A 13,487-nucleotide genomic window follows, 5' to 3' on the forward strand; every position below is an offset into this window, starting at 1 on the left:
GTATCAGTACATACCCCGTTTGAGAAACAAAAGACTTGGAAATGCGAGTATGAGCTCAAATTACCATTTTTTTAGTCTCTTGAAATAACTACATTATCCGATGACTTATTTTTTAGCCATCTAAAATATAATGAAATCTAAATTACCAAAAGGCACTCGCGATGCGACCAACATAAGTTGTTGGTATATGTTGATAACTAAGCGTTATGACGTCATTGTAAATGATAACCGAGAAATCGGACACTGAAACAGGAGCGATGTCTCACGCCTTCGACTACTCACAGTACACGCGAGGTGGCGTTTCACTTGATTGGCGCCGCGAATACGTGTTATACGAACGCAGAATAACCCGTTGGTACATAGTCACCTGCACAATTCATGACAACGCCAGGGGGCTGCTAAGCCTTTTTTATTATTGCTTAGATGGGTGGACGATTTCACAGCCCACCTGTTGTTAAATGGTTACTGGAGCCCATGGACATCTACAACGTAAATGCGCCACCCACCTTGAGATATAAGTTCTAAGATCTACCCTTCAAACCGAAACGCATTACTGCTTCACGGCAGAAATAGGCGGAGCGGTGGTACCTACCCGCGCGGACTCACAAGAGGTCCTACCACCAGTAAGCCTACTTCCTTATTGTCATTTTAGATGGCAGTACGTCTGCATATAACTTGGAATGCAAACAGCTGGAACGGGTCGTGGTTGAGTTACAACATGGCAGCCCACGCGCGGTGTGCGCTCATCGTCATCGCGCTCGGCGTGTCCTCGGTTACGCTTTCAATGTCTCACAGCAAGGTAAGCAGAGTCAGAATGTTTTGAATCACCAACGGCCCATTATACTGCTGGCATTATAAAAAACAGTAGATGAGTTCGAATATTTAAGAGTGTTAGACTAATATAATATATGAATCCTTCAGAGTATCGAATGAGCGGATTATATACACACGTTGTTTTATTGATGAGTGTTTATTTATCGTTGTCAAGTATTAACGCGGTAAATGTTCAATAGTTTTAACGAGTTGGGTGAGTATCGTTCAACCGGACCAAATTAATGTTCCACACATGGAGAGCGATTTAAACAGAGCGCCGTAAAAATGTTTCCCGGAAATTAGGTTGATACGCGCGCGCTGCGCTGAGGAAACTGTAGTAATGCGAACGGAATTGTTGCAAGATGCAATGTATAAATATACTGGGTTGAATCACTTTAATTTTGTAGGCGCACGGAAGGGCTTTTAGCAGAAGTCAGACCAAACTAAAAAAGTTTTCGATCGCACATCTTTACAGGTGTGCCAGCAGAGTTCCACACTGCAGTCGCCAATTCGAATCTGGTCCCATTAGTCCAATTACGTAATCGTAATAGTGCATTAGCGTCTGGACGAGAGAGCTGCATGTTTTTGGTAAGAGCACGGAGCTGCGCGCGCGTACTGTGACAGCGGAATGTGCGACGAACGGATTTCTCCGCGGCTAATGCAGCGCCACTTTACACAACGCGCCACTGAAACCGGCGCCGCGGCGTGCGCCCACTGCAGGACAGGGACAGTTCGTTAGACTCGACAATCAGATAATATGTTTTCAACAAACAGCAAGTGTCATACTTTAAGAGCGCTCTGAACGGTTTAGAACATTTTATTTCAACTAATTATGACAATCGTCTTTAGATAGTAACTAGCTGTACCCGTCCGCTTCGCTGGGCATTTAAAATTAATATTATTATTATATATAATACCCCCACAAAGATTCTCATCATTAACGCCCCCGCAACTGGTGTAGGGAGTCCAACACTCATATAAATATTAGCCTATCCATTAAGTACGTGTATTTTTTACATGGATACCAAGTTTTAAATCAATCGAATGCATGGTTCAGTAGTTATAACGGAACATCCGTAAAAACCACTGCAGATTTATATATTAGTATAGAATAAATATAGATTGATTTTCATATAATTATGATGGTATTCCCACATATTCAGCGACTAGTACAAGATGCATGCACACGTTAGCGGTAAGCTCTATTGAAGACGTCTAAAGTACTTGGCTCCGTCTTACCTTCGTACCTGACCTTCGCTACGTGAATACAATTTTTCACGGCTTCTATTACCGTTCACTTCCTTACTATTAGCATTTACAGGTAAACTGCAATACTGAGATCAACCACGTCCGCGTAAATAGTAATATTGTTTTGAGGTGACTGATGTCAATGTTTTTGTCAAATTCTTAAAATTTAATCTTCCTTCTGCGGTGGTCGTGTTAAGATAATAACTAGTCAGGTCATAAGTATTGTCACACAGTAAAAACTTTTCTTTTAGAATGCTGACCACAAAAAAGTTTATTGAATTCGAATTTCGAATTGTTCATGAAAATAAAAATGTATACTTTTAGAATTTTACTCATTTTTAAATATGGAGTGGACGCTTAAAGAAGACCGTGTTGCAGTTATTGCGTTGCATCGTTGCGGTTACGCGCCAATTAAAGTTTTTAACATACTGAAAAATTTGAATATAACCAAAAGATTCGTTTATCGTACCATCAAACGGAATTATTGAACGATTACAATGCTTTAGTGTCGTAGAGAGTTTGTTTAAGAAGCGAAGGCGGGAGGGTGGTACAACTCACCATCTCGTCGTATATGGTCTGCGTGTCGGCCGAGCTGTCGTAGGCGGCGTCGTACGTGAACAGCTTGTCCTGGCCCTTCGGGTTGTACACCTGGACTGCCCCGCGCTCCGGCCATACTTTCACCACCTACATTCAAGTCATTATATTAACTATTATTCGAGGATTATTGTAAGATCCACATCCGTTGATGTTAGTAACTACGGTTTAAGCATTATTTTCCTACACTTAGCTGTAAAAGTTGCTGCCAATTAGAATTAGTTTCGTTCCATTGGGTAATGTTTTAATTTTATCATTAATACCTACCATTTTGTGTTGCGCTGTCTGATTTTGTCCTCACTAAGTAGTAACCCAAAGGAAAAAAACCTATTCAGAATTATTATAAGCTTATTAAAGTATTTACCTGAACACAAAGCACCGTGTTAATTAACAATTAATCTACAAAAAATACTACTAATAATGCCGCCGCCAGTAATATCTAAATTTTAATAATTAGTTAATCGATAACTTACATTTAATACTATAATATAACGGATCGACTGGTTACTTTACCCGCAAGGGATACATAAATAAGACAGCGATGTTAACTCTCATTCTTATAATAATGTTAGTACTCGTATTATTTAAGTCTCCGTTAACAATTACTAAAACTTACAAATCTTATATTTATATAAATATTACCTAGTGAGAAGGGAGTGAGCGAAGAAATGGTATATGATAGAAGAGTATGGAAGGAGAAAACATGTTGCGCCGACCCCAGGTGACTGGGAAAAGGGCAGGATAATGATGAATGATGATGATATTACCTATGTAGGTAGGTATGTTAGACTATTGATATAAATACTTATTATGTTGATGATATTGTGTTTACGACTTTGTACAGTTTGAAAAGAGCTGTAGCCGCGGCGGCGTGTCTCTGGTGTCCCTTGCAGTCCGACAGTGTCGATGTCCAGCACCGACCACGTGGACCACACAATATCCGATACTTGTCTTTTATTTAACGAGAAAATAATTATTGTAACTAACCGCTTCCTCCTCGTGAACGCAAAAGGCGGCAGCTACATACAATTCACATCCTGAGTAATAAAAACATTTACATCGTGATATAAATATTTCATTGTTAAAATAAATCTGTTCTGTCTTTGACCTTAGAGCATGTATTACTTTAAGTATATAACTATGGTATATAGAGAATCTACTAATAAAACCGACAAGACAGTAAACATAGTGAAAATTACTAATAAAATCAGTTGTTATTATTTTATTTCATTTCTACCGCATTTCAGTGAAAGTCAACAAATAAGTCTACGTGGTCTTTTCATATTTTTTTGTCATAGAACATCTGCTGATATACAATTGTCCAGTCATTTTCTTTTAGATCGCTCACATTCAAAGCTTTACTATTTATAAAAACAAAAGTTGAGTGATGCGTTAGGAATCAAAGAGATTCCCAAAAAACGAATGACGTTCAAGGTGAAATAATAAAACCCTGGTGATCTATGTATACGCGCGGGTGACGCGTCCCGTGACGTCCAGGCTACTGCTCGAGAATTCGTTTTTATTCATTTTGGCAAAAGTTCAATCTTTCAATCTTCAACTTTTTTAAATTTATGGCACTCGTTTTGTAATTATATAAAACAAAAACTCTTGCAAATTACGTGAATTCCACTAAGACACAAGAGTACACCTACCCACTATGGTAATGTCATCATTTTCTGGCTTACACATCAGTTTATCATTATCATAACTATATTAAGCTAGCTGTCCTTGAGCCGTTAGGCCTGCTTGAGAGACGCTCAGGCAGTGTTGGCAGCAACTCCGCCTCCTGGTTGTGCTCCAGAGCTCACCAACACGACCTAATAGACCTAATTAATTAAACTATTTCGTCAGTGACTACGAAACGCGGATAGTAATATAACAACAATAAAAATAGTTTTAATGAAAACTGATGAGAATGCTGACTAAACAAACTTTGCGAATATATAAGAACTATATTAGGTACAAATTGTATTCACATATGAACTAGTTATTAGAATATTAGAATATTGCTCACATCAACGTCAAACATTCATTAATTATCATAATATGAGTACACATTGGATAATTCATTATAATAAGTACCTATAATAAGTACGTCCTAAGTTGTCGTTAGCGCTTATTCATTCACTGACACGATAATAGCAAACAGAAGACAGGTGCTAATTCCTGTGATTCCCGGTACGAGCACATTGAAATATATTTTACACGGTGTATGCACGGTGAGCTATTTAACCTAATTAAAAATCATCCGGCCTGCAAGTGTTTTTTTTTCTCTACCTATTCTTTGGTAGTCTAGGGGCTATTCCAAATACGCCCGGACTGGTAGGTCGCCCACGGGCTCAAGCTCTCATGCTGCGAATTGCCCTAGTACATACGGTGTTTCGCAGAATCTACCACCGGATTGGAATCGCAACCCATTGAGAAGATCCGACGAGAAATTCTGCGGGTTCCCCGGTCCTAGTGAAACTGGAAAGACCTTCGGGCGCCAATCCCAAAAAAAACTCACGAAAAATGAACATACGATAAAGTATTTCTAAAGATTAGTATCATTTTTCGTGTGTGCTATCAGCGTCAGTGAATGAAATACGTCAGTGCTTCCATAATACTTTTAAATTTTCTTCGTCGCAAGAACTTGACCACCACCTCATTAAAAGTTAAATGTCAAAGCGTCCTTAACCTACGATCGATAGATTAACCGTTCACCGTGTACTTGAAATACTGACACTGAAATAATGGTCTTCTTTCCCCACGGGGGGCGGTCAACAGGTATCAATTTTTCTGATGAAACACGTGCTCAACAAATATTCACGATTGACTACCACGGTGAGGGAATAACATCGCGTAATAAAAATTAAGCCCGCAAAATTATATTTTGCGTAACTACTGGTGGTAGGACCTCTTGTGAGTCCGCACGGGTAAGTACCACCACCCTGCTTATTTCTGCCGTGAAGCAGTAATGCGTTTCGGTTTGAAGGGAGGTTGATGTCTATGGGCTCTGGTGACCACGTAACACCAGGCCGTGAGTCTGTCCACCCATATTACCAACTAAAAAAAATTGTCATAAGAATAGTAAACTCTCTCTATTTTCACCGTGTATTTGGAAGTTTGAGGACTCTCTAGTAAAGACTCCTTCTCTATATTGTGTTCGTCTAAATGTGAACATAGCTACTCAAGGTTCCCCTCCGGGAGCTCCTCTAGACTTGTTACTAAAAGGATCATAAGTATGTATAATATGATTTTTAAATACATCTATTTGGCAGCTTCTTATTTCGTATAAATTTGGGAAAGACTGTAGAAGAATCCAGCAAATTTCATGCGTAAAACAGATTCCATTTTTTTAAGTTATCCGTTATTTTAATGAACAGTATTCCAAGTTTTATGACAGTAATAATGTTTTAAATGCACATCGTTGTCTTAGAGGTACAAATATTTGAGCCATATCAAGGTTACGAGAAAACGTATTTCTGTGTTGAATTATATTTAAGTTTAGATTTGGTTGGTGGTTATAAAATGCCAGGAAATAGGTTTTAAATTCTTGTTAATTTAAATATGGCTCAAATCTGCGGTCAAGACGACGATCTGTCTAAAGTCCGTTCCACCGAGTTAGTGCCCAACGACCACCGCGTGTCCAATAGGAGCAGCTGTGGTAACCTGTACTGGTCCTTGGAACTTTTTGTTGTCCACGGGGTTCCTGGAGGAGAGACGCTCGTACCATTTTTGTTCTTGACGTGATTTCTTAACCTATAGATTATTAAGAGATATTAGAGAGGAAGAAGGTGCACTTACTGGATAGGTTGTACTTACTAAATGTATTATAGTTATTGCTAAAAAAATAACAACTAACTTTATTTTATTAAACCCAAGTTTCACGATTTTGAAATGTACACTCGTAAATAAAATTAGAAGATTATATTTTCATTTTTAGCTTTATTTGTTGCGTCGCGTACTAAATAGTTAGCTCATTGCGTTACATATGATATTTCAGAGAAACTGTCCGCGCAATAGCACTACATGTCCAATTCTGAACGAATGATCTCGCCTGATAGGCAAGCTTCAGACCTCAGCGCCATCTGCGCAACATTATATCTATTTCAGCTATTTGAATACGGACATTTAAATAGTATGCCCCTTTTTAGTTTGATAAAAACTCAATTTCATATTTTACGAATTCACATTATGCTAATTTGGTTTTCTTATGAATGAAGTTTAGGTGAGATCAGTACAGTTTTGGTTTCCATAAATGAAATAATTCAATGATTAAATATTCCTAGTTATTAAATTGATGAATTATCGTCATAGAAGGCAGGCAGGCTGACAAGCCGATTTTATACTCAACCGAAATAAACACAAGTGTACGCATGCAAGTGTAATAAAGATACAAGAATTAGGAGTGGATAATAATTGAATTTATTACATTCAAATTGCATCATTAGACACACATCATATTGCATAATTAGGCACAAGACAAAATTATTGAGAACGCGTTAAGCTGAGATATAGAAGTGTTGACAATATCTTCTTGTACTCAGTCACTCGTATTCCATCGATGCGTATTGAACATTGTCGTACGTCTGCCGACCTTCTGCTTTGAAGATTTTCCAACGTGACTGGTTCAAAGCGGTCTACATCCTTGTGGTTTCCACGGTCTTAATTAGACCGGTTGTTAGGAATCAAAATCTTAGGAAACCGCCTGGAAATAATTTTCTTGTAATTGAAGATTGAACAATACACGGAAAAGTTTAACTCATAGGACAAAAAAAATTGCAAACATAATGTTACATTATCTCAAGAACTTATGTCGGTTGGTATCACGAATTACAACAAAGCAGAGGTCGTTTAAGATTTACATAACAATGGGTATTAAAAAAAAACAACATTTTTGTGATTCGAACGTCGCTTTAAGAGAACTATCGTGATAAGAGACCGACATAATGGACACTGACAATGAATTTGTCAAGGTATACCTACTGTACACGGAAATAGTGTAAGTAGTAAGAACAAATTTATAAACAAGAGCCATAATATTATAAACGGATAAATAGATGCACGAAGACGACTGGTAACCAATTTTTATTGTTTTCTTCATAGATCACACTTATCTGTATCACATACCTACGTGTACTATGAAAACTATTTTTATAACCGTCAAAATTAATTTATTTTTTGGGTTTTGCAGATTAATTGTCTACAATCGATTCTGACACCTGAAACATTAGTACGTTCAAAACCCTGAAACATTATGATTGAGAGGGACTCGACATTAGACTAGGAGCATCTAATTGTGCAGTAACATATATTTGCATATGAAATAAGCCAAACCTTGGAAGTTAAGTGTAGTGTGGAAGGATATAGTACAGATTCTGTTAACGATCCTTCACGGATGGTTCCGTACACGAACTACACGCACCGCTTTCAGTCGTTATCGAGGACGGTCGCACGAGCGATGCAGCGGCCGAGGTGGACGCAACGGCGCGTAACAACCCTACAGGTTCGATCCAACGTCGCGCCCTCTTCACTTCACAATATTGTTTTATTTTATGAATGAGGAATTACTGGTGGCCCAGATGCCTTTCTAGTTTCTCCAGGACAAGTGGGCGAACAAAGGCTCAGCCAGGAGGGGGGGTTTTGCTAACAGCTGCCCGAGCGCCTCCAAAGGGGACCTAACAACTGAAGAGCAACTGCTTCGCGAATGAATCTACTACCGGATCGGAATCGCGACCCGCTGAGAAGATCCAGCGAGGAACTCAGTGGGCTGATGCATGGGTTAGGTTGCGAGTAGGGTACCCGGTAACCCTACGCCTTCAGCTGAAGGCGTCTAATGCAAGGGTTATTGGATCTGATGGATCCATAGGGACGTGTCTAGGGCGTCGATGGTGACTGGCTCCTGCGCGATCAGGATTCGGGGTGTAGTCAGCGGTGGCATATTTTTATTGCCCTTGTAGGCAGACGAGCATACGGCCCAACTGATCGTAAGTGGTTACCGTCGCTCATGGATTTCAGCAATGCCAGGGGCAGAGTCAAGCCGCTGCCTACCGTTAAATACCGGTACATTTATGTTTAATCATAACATTAGGCAGGATATCCATCACTAGGTACATTTTTCTACTTCAAAGTCTATTCTATCTTTCTAAATACGTAAAAAATAATATTTTTTTGTATGTATATATATGTATGTGCGTATGCTTGTTCCCCATATTTTTCAAAACATATCATTTGAATGTCATGAAACTTGGTGCAGTTATTATCACTGCAGGAAAGGTTATGTCATAGTACCATCAACGTACCACAGATGACGTGTGAGTGCCTACAATACAAAGCTGTTTTTCATACAATCACATCAAATAAAAAATTTGCATTTTAGACTTTTCACGCTAAATTAACATTCAATGCATTTATTCAATATAGCAGGCGAATTAGTTAATATATCAGATGCCGCATTATGTTCATTAGCTTGAGCTGGTTTAGTAATATTCCTTATATGACAGCAAACCGGAATCCTTGGAGACATCACGTATGACCTAACGACTAAAAACGACTTTTGCTGTCGATGTTATTACTACAAAACTTTAAAAATAAATTCAAACCAACTAAATGACATCAAGTCTATTTTTTGTTTTTCTGTTAGCGTTTTTATGTCTAGATTGGCAATTCAACGCATACTCACCTTATGCTAGGGTTAGACACCACCAAGTGTATTTATATATATCGATATGTGGAGTCGTATCGGGTCATAAAGGGTTAAAACGACAATATTGGAATAATGGATCAGAGTCTGAGTGAAGTCACAGTAGTCTCTTTTTAAATACATATATTCTTAATTGAACCTTTTAATCTCTCATTTGCGCAAGTCCCTTGCAGAGAGTAAACAAGTAATCATTGCACAATAAGTAAGATCGTTAATCTCGCACTCTTCAAGGTCGATTTCCATCCCGAACTCTGTAACCGCAAGTTTCACCTTCACAAAAAGAACACAAATACTAATTCTAATTCCTCCGGTGGGGGAGAAAAACTCTTGGCAAGACTTGATTCAGCACAAGCTGTGTGCATACCGTCTTCTCGTCTAGTTTTTATTGCAAACCATTCATTCCGTCCGAGATGACACATTCTTCGCGTTTTTGCGGGCGCAGCGCGACGTTCTCCTTATTGTGCCACGTTTCTGTTGTTTCAGATAAAAATCTTATCGCATAATTCATTTTAATGTGCGTTCGCGTAATGTTCAGGTTTAATATTAGTTCGAGTTCCATTCGACGAAGAAAGTAGACATATTCATCATTCGTATCATTGAGCAGAACAAATTCAGTAAAATAATCTTTGATTTCTGCCAACGTGTGTATTGAACGGATCTTAATAATAACAAGATCCAGACTAAGATACCTATTTTACTGTAAAACAATTAGACGGCGTTGTTCATGTTCTAAGGTTGTGTAAAAACGCTCTACGACTGATCATAAATAAATACATCAAGCTATTCGTTGGGAGCAGAAGGCCACGTGTCAGAAGATCTATGCCTTAATATGGGATCTAGTCTCGAAGTCTGCGCGGGTCAAGAATCATTGCTCTAGATTGAGTCTAGATTTATTGTTCACGTCAATATACTACTTAGTCTAGTCTATCGAACAGTAGACTTACTGTCTACTGTTCGATAGCTTCTATTCTGTACGATACTCTCCAAAAAATTCGAATGATTACACATATATAGTCTATTCCTTGCAGTATTTTTTTTCTTCAATTATAAAAATCAAGGTCATTCAATTGGCCATCTCTAAATTTAGCCTTTATTTTGTTGTGTTAAAGGTTTTTTATTGATATCATTGAGCAATTACCTACAGACTCCAAATCGTATCTAAGATACACAGAGACAATTCATAGACCGGTCATATTAATTGGCTAACAACAATTATATTATATTATACGTGCGGTCACGAGCACGATACTATGACGCGTGCTTCTTGTCACTCGACACTGACCTGACGGGTTTAGGACTTTTCTTACGACAGACTATTCTTTGAAACCAGCCTGAAACGAAATAATCAGTACTCGGGTTTCAATTTCAGAAACAAGTCACGCTTACAATTTTAAAGTTGCTTTTATTTATTTGCTGTAGTGGGTGGGAAACGGGCTGGGATGGGTGGGATGGCTGGGATGGGTGGGAATCCGTGATGTAACATAATTACAATGCACCCTCTACATGCCATTAAATGCCAATAAAAAAGCTTTTACCTAATTTTCTTTTTTTTATTGCTTAGATGGGTGTACAAGCTCACAGCCCACCTGTTGTTAAGTGGTTACTGGAGCCCATATGCATCTACGGCGTAAATGCGCCACCCACCTTGAGATGAGTTTTAAGGTCTCAGTATAGTTACAACGGCTGACCCACCCTTCAAATCGAAACGCATTACTGCTTCACGGCAGAAATAGGCGGGGTGGTGGTACCTGCCCGTGCGGACTCACAAGAGGTCTTACCACCAGTAAAATCCTAAAAACCTACATCTGCATAAAGCAAAGTCGTAACAAAATAATAAGTGTTACGCGCTTCGAAGACGGGGGCCCGTATTCCAAGCCTACGCTCTACAGACCCACCCAATTTCTTCTCATTTTACTTATTCTGACCCATACTTTTATTTTCTTTCAGATTAACCAATCGAATTGGAGTGGATAATAAAACTGTAAACTGTAGACAAGATTATTTTTTCTCAGATGAGATCACAATGTAAACAATAATATCTGAACAATAATGATTCATTCTTAAGAAAACAAAACCAGCTCCTATTCATTTTTGATCAACACATTTCTATAGTTGTATTTGTATTTAATCTAATAATTGATCCATTCAATAAATTACATAGATCAAAACTACATTCTTAGTTTTTATTTCTTAGTTTTTTTTTAAACATATTTAATACCTTTTGAAGCATTTGTAAACAAAAAAATATATTTGAGACTGTATACATAATTAGACTGAATTAACTTTGTTGAGCAATGAACCCTTAAGTGCATCTTGTAAAAATAAGTGCAATGAGACATGATCACTGTTATGAGTAAGGCTGAATTATTTTTAACTTCAAACACTCATGTGCACTAGCAGTTTTTGTTTGGATGAAGAATATTTTTTATATCTGCATTTTACTTTACTAACACCTGTTATTTGATTTTATTTCAGTGGATTATCTAAAATTTTTGATGATAATTTGATGACAATTTTGATACTAAATATTTATTTAATGACAGACAAATAAATCCATTCAATCCAATCCAAAGTTTAATTTCTAGCAAACCTTAAAAATAACAATTAATTACATATTCTTATAATCTCTTTTAATTAAAATTTATTCAATATTTCCTTATCCTAACCACATTAATATTTATCTACTTATTATTGAATAAAATCATTCATATCTACAATGCACGTTGTTAAGATGTGAGTATTGCATTAATCATCTCATAGGTTGGCATTGGGTTTCAATTAATAAACAAAGATAATTATTCAACAATCCCATTATTTTATTTTATTTATTTATTAATGTCATCTTTCCATTTAGAAATAAAGATGTTGAACATTTATTAATAAAAAATATTAGTGGGTATTTTATTAATTTGTAAAAAAATTAATTTATAAAAGAGTGAAATAACTTCACATGTTGTGTTTTATAATGTTGCTTGCAGTTAGTCTGCTGCTATGGAAACTAACTTTTTTTCACAACAAAACATTCTATAAAATGGTTTAGCTAAATCTGATATGGTAATTCCTTACCTTACATTTAAATAGCTAAGCCATAGAATACATTCTAAATCTGCAAAAGGTAGTTGATTAACATAATAATATGGTTAATGATTTATTAGGACTCATACATAGATTGTGGCAGTCAGCTGTTAACTAATTTATGAATGAATTCCATTGTGTAATTGTTTAAAGATTAACCATCCAAGGCATCGATATTCGGAGTATTTAGGCCCACGCGTCTGTTGTCGCATTATGAGCACCGAATTCCTCTAACAATGTTGCATATTCATGAACATTTTCAATCACTACAAGGATCGATGTGGCTTTGCAAGACTCATAATCTCATGCTTCAACGTGTAACAAAAAAAAACGCAATTGAATTATTTTTCGAACGCTGATCGAACAACACAAGTTGACGCAACGATTCTACGCACCCTGACACAAACATTACGCGAATCGGGAAACTCACCTCGTCGTAGCCTTCCTTTTTTTCACGTTCAGAGAGAGGTCTGCATCGTACTACCACTTTCACACATTCGTTAAGTGCAGTTCTTGGCCGGGCAGACTTCTCCATCTTCTAACACCCTCGTCTCGTTTATTTACTCCTCCTGACACTAAGTCACCGATATCGATCCATTCGGGGACTCCTTGTCGGCATCACCTGTTCAACTTGACGCGCACGAATATGTAACCAAAATTTTAATAAACACAGCAGTTTATCAAAAATTGTATTAAGAGATCTAAATGTTTACACGCCACAAATTAATAAAATCGTAAATTATTAATTGCACGCGGATTAAATCCGACCGCAACGGACTGACATTTCTTTTCTACTGAATTTGATTTCATTTTGTTTTCCCGCTTGGCATTGCCATTGGTGGACATATATTTTGAATATATAAGTGATGCTCGCAGGATTTTTTTTTCCATAAATTACGATATGGAATTTATTTCAACCGAATAGAGCTTATATTAGCTATTTTTGTAAGGCCTTAAAGACTATAATTCCTGAATAGTATTGTACAGATTGCTGTCAAAAAACGACAACTTTTTTTTTTGAAAAGCACTGGCTTTGCTAATTGATCTGCCAAGTTAGGAATAATTAATTAAG

The 13,487-nt window shown here is 37.4% G+C and overlaps 1 protein-coding gene and 1 long non-coding RNA gene across 11 annotated transcripts in view; one reads left to right on the top strand and one right to left on the bottom strand.

Annotated features, from left to right (window-relative positions):
- LOC101740770 (uncharacterized) overlaps positions 1 to 11,511 on the top strand; it is a 41,152-nt gene extending 29,641 nt beyond the window's left edge. For 3 of the 7 annotated variants that reach the window (XR_001139498.4, XR_009974911.1, XR_009974909.1), the window contains 3 exons: positions 653 to 799; positions 1,289 to 1,401; positions 11,288 to 11,511. This is a non-coding gene — a long non-coding RNA (uncharacterized LOC101740770). The remainder of the gene's footprint in view (positions 1 to 652; positions 800 to 1,288; positions 1,402 to 11,287) is intronic. The other 4 variants (XR_009974907.1, XR_009974910.1, XR_009974908.1 and 1 more) reach the window with 2 other exon arrangements.
- Positions 1 to 13,356, bottom strand: part of LOC101744927 (kinesin-like protein Klp68D) — a 42,266-nt gene extending 28,910 nt beyond the window's left edge. For 2 of the 4 annotated variants that reach the window (XM_038015267.2, XM_038015265.2), the window contains exons 1-3: positions 12,846 to 13,356; positions 6,307 to 6,396; positions 2,620 to 2,745 (exon numbers count right to left, since the gene is read on the bottom strand). In XM_038015267.2, coding sequence (XP_037871195.1) covers positions 2,620 to 2,745; positions 6,307 to 6,396; positions 12,846 to 12,950 — 321 coding nt within the window. In that variant the 5' untranslated portion in view covers positions 12,951 to 13,356. The remainder of the gene's footprint in view (positions 1 to 2,619; positions 2,746 to 6,306; positions 6,397 to 12,845) is intronic. The other 2 variants (XM_062672227.1, XM_038015268.2) reach the window with 1 other exon arrangement.
- Between the last annotated feature and the right edge of the window lie 131 nt (positions 13,357 to 13,487).

This window comes from Bombyx mori, chromosome 14 (assembly GCF_030269925.1).
Source record: "Bombyx mori chromosome 14, ASM3026992v2".
Classification (NCBI taxonomy): domain Eukaryota; kingdom Metazoa; phylum Arthropoda; class Insecta; order Lepidoptera; family Bombycidae; genus Bombyx; species Bombyx mori.